Source organism: Hypomesus nipponensis, chromosome 28 (genome assembly GCF_054491055.1).
Source record: "Hypomesus nipponensis isolate SF chromosome 28, ASM5449105v1, whole genome shotgun sequence".
Taxonomy (NCBI): Eukaryota; Metazoa; Chordata; class Actinopteri; order Osmeriformes; family Osmeridae; genus Hypomesus; species Hypomesus nipponensis.
The window spans coordinates 1703599-1717159 of record NC_140388.1 but is presented as its reverse complement, the minus strand read 5'-3'; the positions used below and the strand labels follow the sequence as shown (position 1 = coordinate 1717159).

The 13561-nt window shown below is 42.3% G+C and overlaps 1 protein-coding gene across 1 annotated transcript in view; it reads right to left on the bottom strand.

Moving 5' to 3' along the window:
- Positions 1-258: 258 nt before the first annotated feature.
- LOC146219448 (stonustoxin subunit beta-like) overlaps positions 259-13561 on the bottom strand; it is a 33044-nt gene continuing 19741 nt past the window's right edge. Inside the window, exons 4-6 of the mRNA XM_084695247.1 lie at positions 4753-4785; positions 2075-2121; positions 259-989 (exon numbers count right to left, since the gene is read on the bottom strand). Of these exons, the coding sequence (XP_084551373.1) occupies positions 451-989; positions 2075-2121; positions 4753-4785 (619 nt within the window). The 3' untranslated portion in view covers positions 259-450. The remainder of the gene's footprint in view (positions 990-2074; positions 2122-4752; positions 4786-13561) is intronic.

The following is a 13561-nucleotide window of genomic DNA, read 5'->3' as shown; positions in this document are numbered from 1 at the left end:
TAGTAGAGAGGAAGTGGTGGTAGAGAGGAGGTCAGGGGGAGAGGGGATCACATTCGACACACACAGTGGATATTCAAGTGGGTAATAGTGTCCCATTACTGGCTTTAAATGTAGTGTTAACATTGTGTGTGTGTGTGTGTGCACATGTGTGTGTGTGTGTGTGTGTGTGTGTGTAGGACCACTGGGTCACCAACAAACACACAACATGTCTTCTATCATCCTGTATAAAACATCTTTATTTCTCCTTATGTAGGCAGTCAGACACTGTTTAGTTCATCACATTCAGTGGAACTGAGACCAAAGACAGGATTCTTGTTTGTCAACAATGAAAACAAAACAAACATTCAACACACTAATATTTACAAACACTCTGGGGTATTAATTACAACTGTATACAGTTTAATCTTCAATGACATCTATGTGAGCACAGTGTGTGAGAGTGTGTGTGGGCTATTCTATCTGACACAGGGACACTGAGGAGTTAGAGCTATAAACCCAGAACCCAGGATAGAGGGGCTCAGTGAATGTGCTGTGGAAAGTGTGCAGGTGGGTCAGTGTGTCAGAGGAGACTGTGTAGAAGGACAGAGTGCCGGCCGGCCAGTCCAGATACACTCCTACTCTGTGGGAGCTGGAGGGGGGGGCAGGTATGGCAGTGCTCTTATTATTGTGCCTGGCAGAGTTACTGTTATCATCACATTTCAGTCTCCAGGACTTGTTATTGTGTCCAAGGCAACAGTCACCACCCACTCCTATCCTGCTGATTCCTTTATATGTCACTGCTATATAAACTTCTCCTCCACTCCACTCTGCCTCCCAGTAACAGCGCCCAGACAGACCCTCTCTGCACAGCACCTGTGGCCAGTAGTAAAATCTCTCTGGGTGATCAGGATACGGCTGCTCCTCTCTCGTACATGTCACTTTTCTGTTCTCCTCAGACAGAGAGAGGCGACTCTGTGCTGTGTTTGGGTCCAGTGTGAGCTCACAGGCATCTGATGGGGGAGACCAAGACACAACATATTACTGATCATCATCATTCACATTAGAATGTCTCCCTCTTCCTGCCCTCCCCCTTTCATTCTCTCTCTCTCTCCCCCCACATCCCTTATCTACTCCTGTACAACAGTACTTAGGAATGATTTGCTGGACCTGATGTGAGTTTCCTCCAGGAACACAATGACTTATTGAGGGACTTGTTGCTCTTGTTGGTTATAGGTTAAAGGTATACTCTTGCACTTTTAAGGTTAATTTAAAACCCCTCTTATCGACTCTTTCCCCCCACCTCCTCTCCCCCCACCTCCTCTCCCCTAACCCCCTGACCTCCTCCCCCCCACCTCCTCTCCCCCCACCCCCATTATCTACTCTCTCCCCCCTGACTTCCTCTCCCCCCCAGATCATCTCCCCTCACCCCCTGACCTCCTCACCCCCTAACCCCCCCCCCCCCCCACCCCCCTTATCTACTCTCTGCCCCCCAACTTCATGTTGCACTTCTGGACGGTACTGAACAGTGAGAAACAAAGTTCTTTGCGAGCCCTGGGGGTGGAGTTGGAGGAGAGGGAGGAGGGGAGGGGTGAGAGGAGAGAGAGGAAAGGGGATAAGGAGATGAAAGGAGGTGAGAATAGAGGGGTGGAGGGGAGGGAGGAGGAGAGGGTAGGGCAGTGGAGAGGGACGGAAGAGAGGAGTGGGGGAGGGGGAGAGGAAACACACACCAGCTACTGGGAGGAAGAGAGGACAGAAGAGCAGAGAAGAGAAGGGAGGAGGAGAGGGGAAGGGAGGGACGGAGGGGAAGTGGAAAGGAGAAGTGGGGATGGAGAGGAAGGGTCAAAGACTGGAGGAGAGGAGGAGAGGGGGAGAGGGGAGAAGAGAAGAGAGGGGAGGAGAGGGGATGAAAGGAGGGGTGGAGGAGGGGAAGGGAGGGAGGAAAGGTGCAGAGAGAAGAGAAGGGAGGACAGGAGAGAGGAGGGGAGGGTGAAGGGAGGGCACATATGTGTGTCCATGTCTGACAGTCTCAGAGTCACTCATGGTATTGTCCCTGTATGACCCTGTGTATTAGAACTGAGTAGCAGTCAATACTCACATTTCCTAAGACCAGGTTTGATCCTGCACTCTCCACCATGATCCACACTGTAGGGAGAAGCAGAGGAATGATGAGGAAATTACACTTCACCTGTTGCTAAGTGATTACAGTAAACATGTTGTTTTTATGTTTATCATCAAAGATGTATTCCAGAAAGCAGGTTTTACAAACTCTGAGCCTAACCCTGAACTCTGACTTGATGAACCCTGAAATGGGAAGCACAGAGTTATTGGTTCCAGAAAAGATGATCTAAGTTAGTTTAATTCTAATTCACTGGAATTAGAATTTCTCATGTGTGCAGGCGAGTATGCAAACATTTTCTGAAAAATAAACTACAACTGCAACAGCAAAAGACAGACAATTGGTCAATGAGAACATTTCAATGCAGTCAATTGATTTGAAATTTAACCACACGTCTTACTACAGCTGAACAAGTGGTGGAACAATCCTATGGGCACAAAACACACTTGGCAGCAGCTGAAAGTGAAATATAAAATCTGTTAAAAATGGTAGGGCATATTTTGCTCAGGCCTACCAGACACATTATTGTTTTAACCATATTTGACAGGATTAAACCAAGTAAAAATCATTGAGTGGCTGTCTCAATTTGTGAGAATGCTGTTTTAACACATAGAGGATGTCTCACCTAATATCCTGCTTAGTATATGAACATTGGACTTGTAGTGGGCTAACAGAAAGAAGGCAGAGGAGGGCACCACCTCTGACAGAGGCAAAAGAGCTGGCTCTGAGGCAGAATGCTGGGCGACCAGTGGCTGAAGGCATCCCTGGAGGGAGCTCATCCAAGCCTATCACCCCCGAGGACACAAGTGCCCACATAACATGTTAGTGTGTTTGTGGAGATTTCATTTGGGGGGTTCATTTCTCAATATTCTCAATATTGCAAAGAATGTGTACAGTACAGTAGAACAGAATGCTCTTCATCACAGAATGATAAAGATATGTTGTCTGCTGCCACAGAGAGGGATTCAGAAAGACCTACAGAGGTATACATCTTACTGTATGGTAGCTGCTGAGCTACACTGTTCTCTCCCCATGCACATTGTTTTGAGGTTCTTGTGTGGAATTCTGGGTTTGATCAAACAGGACAGAGTAACACGGCCTTAATATATATATATTTTTTTTTTACGACGTAGTTAAGGCGGCAGGCGTTTGTTGCTTATGCTGGGGACACACAATTTTTTTTTTTAAATCTTATAAGATTTTCAAACTTTGAGAGACCACAAATATGAGGACAAAAAATCCTATATGTAACCGTTTTGCTCCTTCAGTGAGTGGTGTGCCATAATGTGACAAAGACGGCACACCACACACAAACAGATTTCCAACCAGTGTCCCGACTGTGAACACAAGAAATTAGCAAAATCTCTCGAGATTTAAGAATAAGCATGACGGACGATATGTAGGAAGAAATTGCGATGATTTTCACGGAAAATTCATGGGAAAAAAAGAAAAGGGTTTGCTGTTGCCACAAATCGATTCCATTTAACTTTGTGCTGCACCGTGACTGTGTTTGGTATGCTTCTGTCTTCTCTCAACTTACTTTCTGATTGGATATTGATTAGCTTCACGTGAAAATCTCCAGAGAGTGCCAGGGTTTGTCATCGGGGTTCCCCCAACACATTAGGATTTCTGATTGTAAATATTTAACATGTTGAACATTTACGATTCGTGGCGGCTCAGACGTCCTTCCGACCAGATTCGGCCACTCTTAACACACCTCACACCAAGGGAACATCTGATAAAATAATCTGCGGAACCATCAAGATAATTGGGACATTCTAGGATTGTCGGAAGGGGCGAAATCTGCCCGATTATCCTGTGGTGTGTCCCCAGCATTAGGCGGCTGCCTTAACTGGAAAGTGCTGCGGCAAACCATGTATAGCCTCTCCATGGGGTCATTTTATATCAACTATTTATTCATTGAATTGAAAGAAAATGTGCCATATGTTATGTATCGTTATCTGGATATGAAAGGATCTATATCAGGATGTGAGATTTTGGTCATATCGCACAGCCCTACTGCAAACTAAAATACAACAGCACATTATCAGTAATACTTTTAAAATGGGGAAAATGTGAATAATTGCTTTGCAGGTCAATTGAAGGTGTAGGCCCCTAAATGTTCTGCCTGTGCCCCCAACATGTTCAGTTAGGGGCTACAGTGCTGCTAGTAAAACAAGTTAGTCTGGAGCCCTGGATGAGGAAAGGACACCCCATGTCTGATAGTTGCTTCAGGCTCGGCATGAGGGAGGAGAGAGGGAGAAATTCATGGTTTGTTAAACAAAAGCTGCCAGCAAGCAGGTTAGGTCAGTTACCATCCGTTACTGTCGTAACGAAACCAGAGTTCGTGTTTCCTCTCTTTCTGAAAAACCAGAGTTTCCCTCATCTCAGGGTTAACAAACTCATTGTTTTCACTTCACCCCACCTTCTGGAATAGACCCCAGGAAATACAATTGGTAGCTATTTAATCATAATTGCACTAAAGGATATTGTAGATTATATAGGGTTTCTCTCTTCCTAACATACTGTCCTAAATAAACATGCAGTCTGTAATTGTATCATCATAAAATGCAAGGCCTGTTAACATACTTAGATGTCTATTCAGTGTTAAGCAACATTACATTAAGAGGTATATAAAAACACAAACATGTCCTTACTTGAGTTTCTCCAGTCTGCAGTGTGGATCCTCCGTGACCAGACAGCCTGACAGCCTGTAGAAAGAGGATCAATGTTGTGACAGAATCCATCTGGGCCTCCAGAGTGAGTCAGCACAGAGGGGTTCATTTGACAGGTGCTGTCATACTGCTCCTCCCCCTCATTACACAGAGTGACCTTTCCCCCCTATTCAGGAAGGTTAGGTTTGTGTTCAGTTTGGTGGTAGTAGTTCTATGGAACATCAGGACGTCTGCTACATAAAGCCCGCTCAAAAAAAACGGACTTGAACACAACAAATGAGTTGGGGATATAGCCCCTATTCTTAAGCAGTACGAGACATAGAACATGGATCATATCTATCCACCATTGTCGAAAGCAAAGTTCATGGCCACGTGACCTCTCCCTTTAATAGGTTCTCTCTAAACCAAGTTCTATGACAGCTCGATGTCGCGTAAATCATTGCCGCCGCTGCTTCAGGATTGTATTAAATATCACGATAGTGATACTGTGACAGGACGTTAATCACTCACAAAGTCATGACAATAGGGATGGAGATTTTAACTGATTTCACTATTCGAATAGTATCCGAAATTATTTTTGAATATCTGGATAATCTATTTTGTTTATGTGGTTCCGTTATGTAATTAAGCAATAAGGTACGAGAGGCAGTACTTTATCGCCAATAAAGTACGTGTTCAAGGGTGTTGTTAGGCCCGACGCGTAGCGGATGGCCGGCAAACCCTGGAACACGTACTTTATTGGCGATAAAGTACTGCTTCGAGTACCTTATTGCTTTTATAATACGGTTGCCAGCGAAATTATGAATAGTAAATAAATAGTAAGCTGCCTTTCAGCACAAAATAGTTATAGACAACAAACGTTGTGTATCGCATTTCAGTAGCCGAGAGAAAATAGTCCGCTATGCAACGGACAAACAGCACTGTGAACTTCACGTTTGTTAGCTTAGCTAGATCTCGCACCATCTCATTCATTCAATGCTCATTGTATAAAAGCTGCCTTTAAAATAACAACGTCAATGGGACACTTTCAATAAAATAATATTTAATTTAAACAGTAGGCCTACTGTAAACATTCTAAATCAATCATAAATGTTTCGTAGGCACTGGGTATATGGTAGCTAGCTAGCCTACATATGCTGTAAACAAGTTACGAGTGACTTGGGACTCGATAGACTAACATTAAGCTGTAAGGTATGTTGATTTGGATAGCTCCATTAATTGTGCATCCGTGGAAAACGTCCTTTTAAGAAGCCAAGACCAGGTCATGTACTGTAATTGCGTGGCTACAGTACAAAGCTAAAATTAAATACGTGGATATCAAGTTAGCAATTAATGGTTAGACCTGAGCTTCCGTCCAACGTTTTAGTAACTAGTTAGACCAGCTAGTTAGCACTGATAGCACGGGACAATCCAATATTATTGCTCAATAATTAACCGAATGTTGCTAGTCTAGCTTGCTAACCAATAAACAGCTGCACACCAGTACTAGTAGACAGTATTTTTCTTCGGCAACCTTAGTTATATTGAGGGCGCACTAATATGGAACGCTCCCCTTCTAAGGTAAATGTAAAAAGGCGTACAGTACTTTATGCTCAATAAAGCACACCCCGTGACTCACTCTCAACCAATCAGAATGCTTGATTTCATCCACCCGTATTATAATAAACCTGACGTGACGCAAAGCATACAGTAAACACATAAACCACCACACATACTGGCAATAATTGGGACTGTTAAGCTATTAGATTAAATAAGGGTTGAATAAAGAAAACAAATGAAAGATCAATTTATTAACATGACGAAAAGACAATGAACTTGAAAAAACGCTGCGTCTTCAGACGTAGGCTCTTAATTTGGCGGAGAAGCGATTAGCCTATTATTATGTGAAATAAAAAGTAGGCTACATTGGACTAAATTAAACACATTGGGTAGGCTATCCTCGATAAAAACGAAAGACACACATGGAGAACTATTGCATATTAACTTGGATATTAACTTGGAACCGGAATCCTATAGGATACGGTGTGCCACCACACAATGCAAACATAAACAGCCGATTACGCTAGTTCTACATGGCTACTGGTAAGAAAATAAATAAGCCACAACTGCATTAGCCATACGCATTTTTATTCAGGAGAATTAGCATGTAAACATGCTCAGGGGAGAGGCGAGTACGGAGTCGATTTACGAGCAGGCCGGCGTAGAAAAGACTGCAGGACTTGAGGTTGCTGCGAGGTACTGCTTAGCCAGGACACTATGCTTCTTAGCGCCAAATGAAATGAAAGGAGACTCGCAGCAGAACACAGGCGTAGCCTACCTTTTTTGATGGTTTTCATCATTTTCTAACTTCACAACTATTAGAATTCACAACACGACGGTTTTTCAATAAAATGTTTTTTTTAAATTAAACTATGCTCATAAGTATTCGAAAAAAGTATTCGAATACTAACTTACTTTAGGATATCCGGATATTTGATTAACCACGCCCATCCCTACATGACAACCTAATAAACAACAGCGACCGGTGTTGTTGCCCAACTGGTTACCACCAGACCCTATTTAAGGAGCGCCTAGCCACTCCCTATTAAGCCCCATTGTACCGAATTTTGTTGCAGTTTCACCAGAGTTTCACTGGGAGTGATCGCAGTCGAGTGCAGAATGAATGGGAGTCTATGGAGCTAAACGGCTACATTTGTCTCTTTCACCTGATTGTCGTTGAGAAATCTCAGATTTTATTGTAGTTTTTATATGTTCAACATGGATTATCGGTCAAAATTGAATGAACGAGCACTTATGTCCTTTCAATTTCTTACAGGGTGAGTCGTTGTTGCCCATAACACGCTAGCATTCTGCTAATGAATGCTGATTGGTTAGTGAAGTACTGACTACGACCAGAGATCCCGCTCAGGGCCGGCCCAAGGCATAAGTGAACTAAGCGGCTGCTTGGGGCCCCCAAGAGCACATTAAGTTACAGCTTAATTTTAAAATTATGTTAATGGTAATTATGCAAATTTGCAATAAACTCAATATTATGTTGACCGGCTGGCAAGGAAGATAATAGCCTACTACTACCAGGGCCGGATGAAGACATTTTGAGGCCTGGGGCTAATTACCAGAATGAGGCCCCTATATCACCCCAACGCACATCATGACACGCACACAAACCCACGCCAGGTGCACTGACACATCAGTGCTTTAAAGTCCACAGAGACACTCTATAAATATAATCAGTTTAAACATGTGACTCACCATCACCATCATCACATCAGTGATATTAAAAGGCCTGTTTTTGCTCATTCTCAATGCAAACTCATCAATGAGCTCTTCAAAGTCCAGTTGGCGCAGTATGTTTTGTTCTATTGACTTGGGATGCACCGAATCCCGGATTTGGTTTCGGCCGAATATTGAGCTTTTTGACAGGAGTCGGTTTTGGCCGAACCTTCGATTTTTTTTTGAACCAAAGCCGAACCCTACCCTTGCACTTAGGGTGCTACGCTGGTTGAAATAGTGACGCTGCCATTGTCGAATATTTAATATTTGTTAATAGCCTACTACTACTGGTTTAATAAATTATCTTGGGGGCCTGCCTTTGTCAGCACTTAGGGCCGGTCCTTTCACAGACGACATAGGCAGCCGCCTAGGGCGGCATGAAGAGGGGGGTAGCATTTTCCCAAGTGCATCCATTAATTACACAACCAGCAGAGGGTGCAGGGGTGTGGGGGGGGGGGGGGTGCCCGGGGGGGGTAACCAGTTGGGCTGTTGATACATTTCGCCTAGTCGCCAGATGTGCTAGGACCGGCACTGTCAGCACTCATACAGCAACAATGTTGTCGATTGTTCGAGAACAGAAAAGATCAGTCAGCAATCGCAATCTGACACGGCACAAAGCAATGTCACAAAAAAGAACATATTCCTCTGGTGCAGAGAAAAGAAAACAGAGGAAGATAAATAACAGCTAGATCAAGGTATGTTTGCATGATTAATTGCAGTATTTAACCATAAACATTTACCGTCTCGAGATAGATGCGTCAAACAAGCCTTCAACGTTAGCTAGAGCTAGCTAGCTATCATTTTAGTGTAACACTTGGCTAGACTAGCTAGCTTACAAAATAGAACAATAGCTAGATCCCCCCCCCCCCTTAAAATTTATTTTGCTAGTATGCATTCACCTAGGTTTACCGAGGCGAAAGCATACTAACAAAATACATTTCAAAATACATTTTGATTGCCATTGAACTTTGCTATAAGGTAGGTTTGTTAACTAGGCTACGTTGTGAGCTAACGTAAGCTAGCTAGATGACAGTTAAGCTCGCTAACAAAACTAGCCTAGAGTAGCTTGCATAGATCCTACCCTGTTGGGGTCATTGTTATAATATTCCAATATCATTATGCCTCAATTACCTAGTTATAGATTAAGAGTTGTGGTTTCAAGTGTAAAGAGGGCTTGCTGCTGTGTAAAATCATTTGTTGTTAAATGAATGACGGATTCTGATCCGTCTATTATGTACTCATGAATGTTCCCTAGGAGCACTGTAGAAATATTTTGTAGCTGGGTCACAACCAACGCCTCCTGCCCCAAGTGCCAGTGCTACAGTTGATGATACAGCAGGTCAGTTTTCAACAATCCCAGATCAGTATATATTGTAGGTATTTAATATCAGTTTTGTAAGAAATAAGAAAATACTGTTTATCTTTAAGTTATTTGGAGTTGAATGTTTTGCACATTACTAGTTTAAACCATAAGCTATTAAAGTGGTTAACTTGTGTACAATAAATGCATTGTCTGGTTTATTTAGCTACTTTTCAGTACACCACATTAAGTACACCACTTAGTACTGTAAGACTTTGAATACTTAAAGTTTAAATCATCACCTGACCAATCTTGTGGGTTTGCTACTGTTAAAATTAAAAACTGTATAAGGGTAAAATCAATATTATGATGTAAGAAACACAACGAATAACATTGCTAAATTATTGCATTAGCTTAATATTATGCAAATAATCAAACTGATCTTAATAAAAATTATCAATAATATTTGCGTCACAGGGGGGCCCTAAATCAATTCTGCCTAAGGCCCCATAAAGGCTTGGGCCGGCCCTGATCCCGCTTGATGGCATCCGAAGCAGAATAAGAATGTCAGAGCATTAGCAACATTAGCAAGCCAAAACTCTTTCTAGCACGTGTATTGACAAGGTTGGTTTGAGGGGTATTGTACGGTGGCCCTGAAGTGCAAATCACACCCCCTAATATGAGTACATCCCCCAAATTAAAACACTCCCCCCCAATACGAGTCAAGTCCCACCAAATCGGATGACTTGTTCACCTCCCCCCTACATTAACTCAAAAACACATTACATTAACTCTGAACGGAAAGGGTAGGTACTACACTTTAGCGCTGTTTGGATGCAGTAGGCTAACTAACAAGAAATAAGAAATTGATCGACAGAAGTACAAAATGCAATAGCCTAACAGAGTTAAGTGCACCAGGGGCCTGTACTACAAATCAAGATCAACATGCTCTGGATTACTTTCAGTTACCCGGCTACGCGAAGCCTAACAATCGCAGTCACGATAAGCGGTACTACGACGGCGGTTATCAATTCTCTAACTCAACCCAGATCTTTCCAATCTAGAGACGTGCGCGTTCACATAAAGGGGCGGTGTTTGAACCGTATGTCCAATCGCAAACATGGACGAAACATGAGCCGCATATTTCACGGAGGAGTAGACATTAGGCGCGTTCGACTTCTTCCAGCGCCGGTAGCGCCGACAGTCGGCTGCAGTCGGTTGCCTTGAATCTGAGAATGTCATTGGCTGCTTCAAGTCAGCCGGGCTGCAGGCGGCTGCAGACGACCCCGGCGTTGCATGAAGTCGAACGCACCAAACCTTTCAAACTTTGTCTGGTCCTCTTGCGTGAAATATTGTAATACAATCATATCAGGAATACAGACATAGGCCTATAATATAGGCAAAATTCAACAAAGTCGCTGCAGCCAATCTGGCAAAAAATAGCAGACGCTGTAAATGCGTAAGCGACATGACTTATTGAAGATGTGATCATAATTACACGTGTGCATTCCACAACGTTAAACTTTTGTTGCTGTATTATTTTAGTTGCAACCCTGCAGTGGCAAACGATTGTGGGAGCAAATAAAAATAAAACCATAATTCAAAACGGTAAGCCAATACTTGTACATATTTTAAGGCCAACAAGTACAAGGCTGAATTGCCTGAACTAGTCCCTTTTTTAGGATATCTATCAGGGTCACCCCATGATGGAAGGAGTGGGCATTTCTTCAGACCCTGGTGGCAGCAGGTTGGAAGCCCAGGCATATGTATGTTTCAAGTAGCCTAATCTATGTGACCATGTTCATTCAACAATTATTTATGAATATTGTAGGAGTGAAATGTATTACTGTTCTCTGCAGTGACTGTCGTCCCACTGTGCCATACAGAGGTAACAGGGAAACTAATAGTCATACGCCAGTATGTATGCCATATGTGGTTGCTGAATATTGATCCAATATACCATTTACTTTCTCAAGTGGAGGTCCTAGATGATCAGGAAACTGTGTCTGCCTGCTCATTTTGGGGGTTGTATTTACCACTGAGAGTGTGTGAACGTGTGGCTGTGATTGAAGTGTCTGTGATAACTTACTAATGGTGGTGGTCTCAACATAAGACACAAGTCCTTAAAGTGCTCATTTCAAATATGACTCAATTGATTAAATTGCTATGGTGTTAAACTCAGCAGGAATAGGAACGTCTTCCTCCCCCTGAGCCTAGGGCCTCCACTTTAAAGCCAAGACAAATACACAAGGTATAAGCAATGAACCTTGTAATAGTCAAATAGACACCTTCAACTTTGACCAAGTGTGCCTTGGAAAGGGACAATGTTCTTTTGTATTAGGTTGGAGCAGACAATGTGAGAGGCCCTGTATAAAAAAAAAACCCTGGAGCTCGATTATAAGAGGCTTTTAATTAAAAAAAACAAGGTTGGAGACAGAAAAACTGGAATATGAGAAGAGATAGTAATTAATTGAATGAATGACACTAAACTTAGTTACACTGACATATTTTTCTGTATTCCTAGGGAAGGGAGAACACATGAGGATGTATTTGTTAAACTTTGTTTTACGTTTTGGTCTTTTGAATACCTTTTTGTGACTTTCTTGCTGTGCCTTTTGAATCTTTTCTGGGGGTTTTCACCACTTATCGCTTTCAATGTCCTAAACATGTTATAAAAGTGAATGAAACATCAAAATTCAATGAAAGTAGTGAAATTATCATTTACTGTATGTATCACTTGTGAAGAGCTTTGTACAGATACCTATTGTTCTTCTTGGTTTGAAAAGTTTTGATTGGGGAATAAAAACACATTTCCGATATGGAAATTATTAGAAAATGGCTCAAAGCAACCCAAGGACAACAGAATGGGTTAAGGGGAGACACCCCAGTGAATATGATATGATAACTAATAGTAGGCTAGGTCAAATATTGTTTTCATTACTAGTTTCCTGTAAATGTGTGTTTAAATTAGCAAATGATTAACTTGTAAAATATGATATCATTTGCATACATTTCCAGAATGGAAATCAGAACATTGAGTGAAAAACCTTGTTTCATTTTGTCAACATATTAGAGTCCAAAGTTTTTACAAAGGACACTTTGGAAATCTCTTTTTCATCACAACATTAATCCGAATATGGTGGCAACAGCCATTAAAGAAAATCTGTTGCAAATTGCGCAGCAGACCTTGTTCTTGCTCAGGTTCTCTGCATCACCCACACTATAAAAGTACCCATAGTGAAAAAACGAAATGATATGCATACTGTCTGTGGGACTGTGAGTGCACAGCTTCAATGTGTCGCATTGGCCAAATACGGCTCAAGAAGCTGGCAATATACGTAATTCCCTCTGCTAAGAACCTATATCTTTCAGAAAGATACTGATGAGGGAATGCGAAAGGGTTTTGTCAGTCTCTAAATGTTCTGTTTCTTCTGAGCGCACCTCTGACTATCCGCGCACCAAGCTCCACAGGATCTTCTATGAACGGTGACAACATTATCATCAAGAATGAGTTAGTGGCAGGGTTTTTATACCGGTTGATCTATGATCTCCAACTTAACCTGCTCCCGACCAGGTTAGCCGTTCAGCATATGTTACCATGGCAATCTACCCCGGTAACAAGTGATCTACCGTCGTAGTACAGAAAACCCTGGGTTGAACCTGAAGTTACCTCGCTAACGCCAAATCTTGATTCGTAGTACAGGCCCCAGGACATTTATTTGGGTATCGAAGCATGTAGCATAGGTTACGTGTTCAAAAGCATAAATTGTGAGTTAAACATAAACATCGATAGCCAAACAACTAGTCCACGTAACTCTGTCATTATCATGAACTTGATAGTTTTGGTTGGAAGGAAAGAGGAAATATTAATGTTTACAATTCAGAGTCATGACACTACTCTTTATTTTAATCAGGGTCATTCCTATGAAATAATCTCAGATATGCTGTTAACGTTTCACAATATAAGTAGCCTATGCACACGCTAAAAACGCAGTTGAAGGAAGCAGGACTTTTCAGAGGAAGAAACTAATAGTCCACTACAGAAGAACGAAATGCCACAATGACAGAGTAACGTGGACCAGGATAGTTGTTTGGCTATCGATTTTTACATTAAACACGAAATACTTTTGCCTGATTAGCGTACTATTTGCTTGGGTGTGATTTGCACTTAGGGCCTCCGTAGTATTGCTCCATAGACCTCCATTCATTCTGCACTCAACC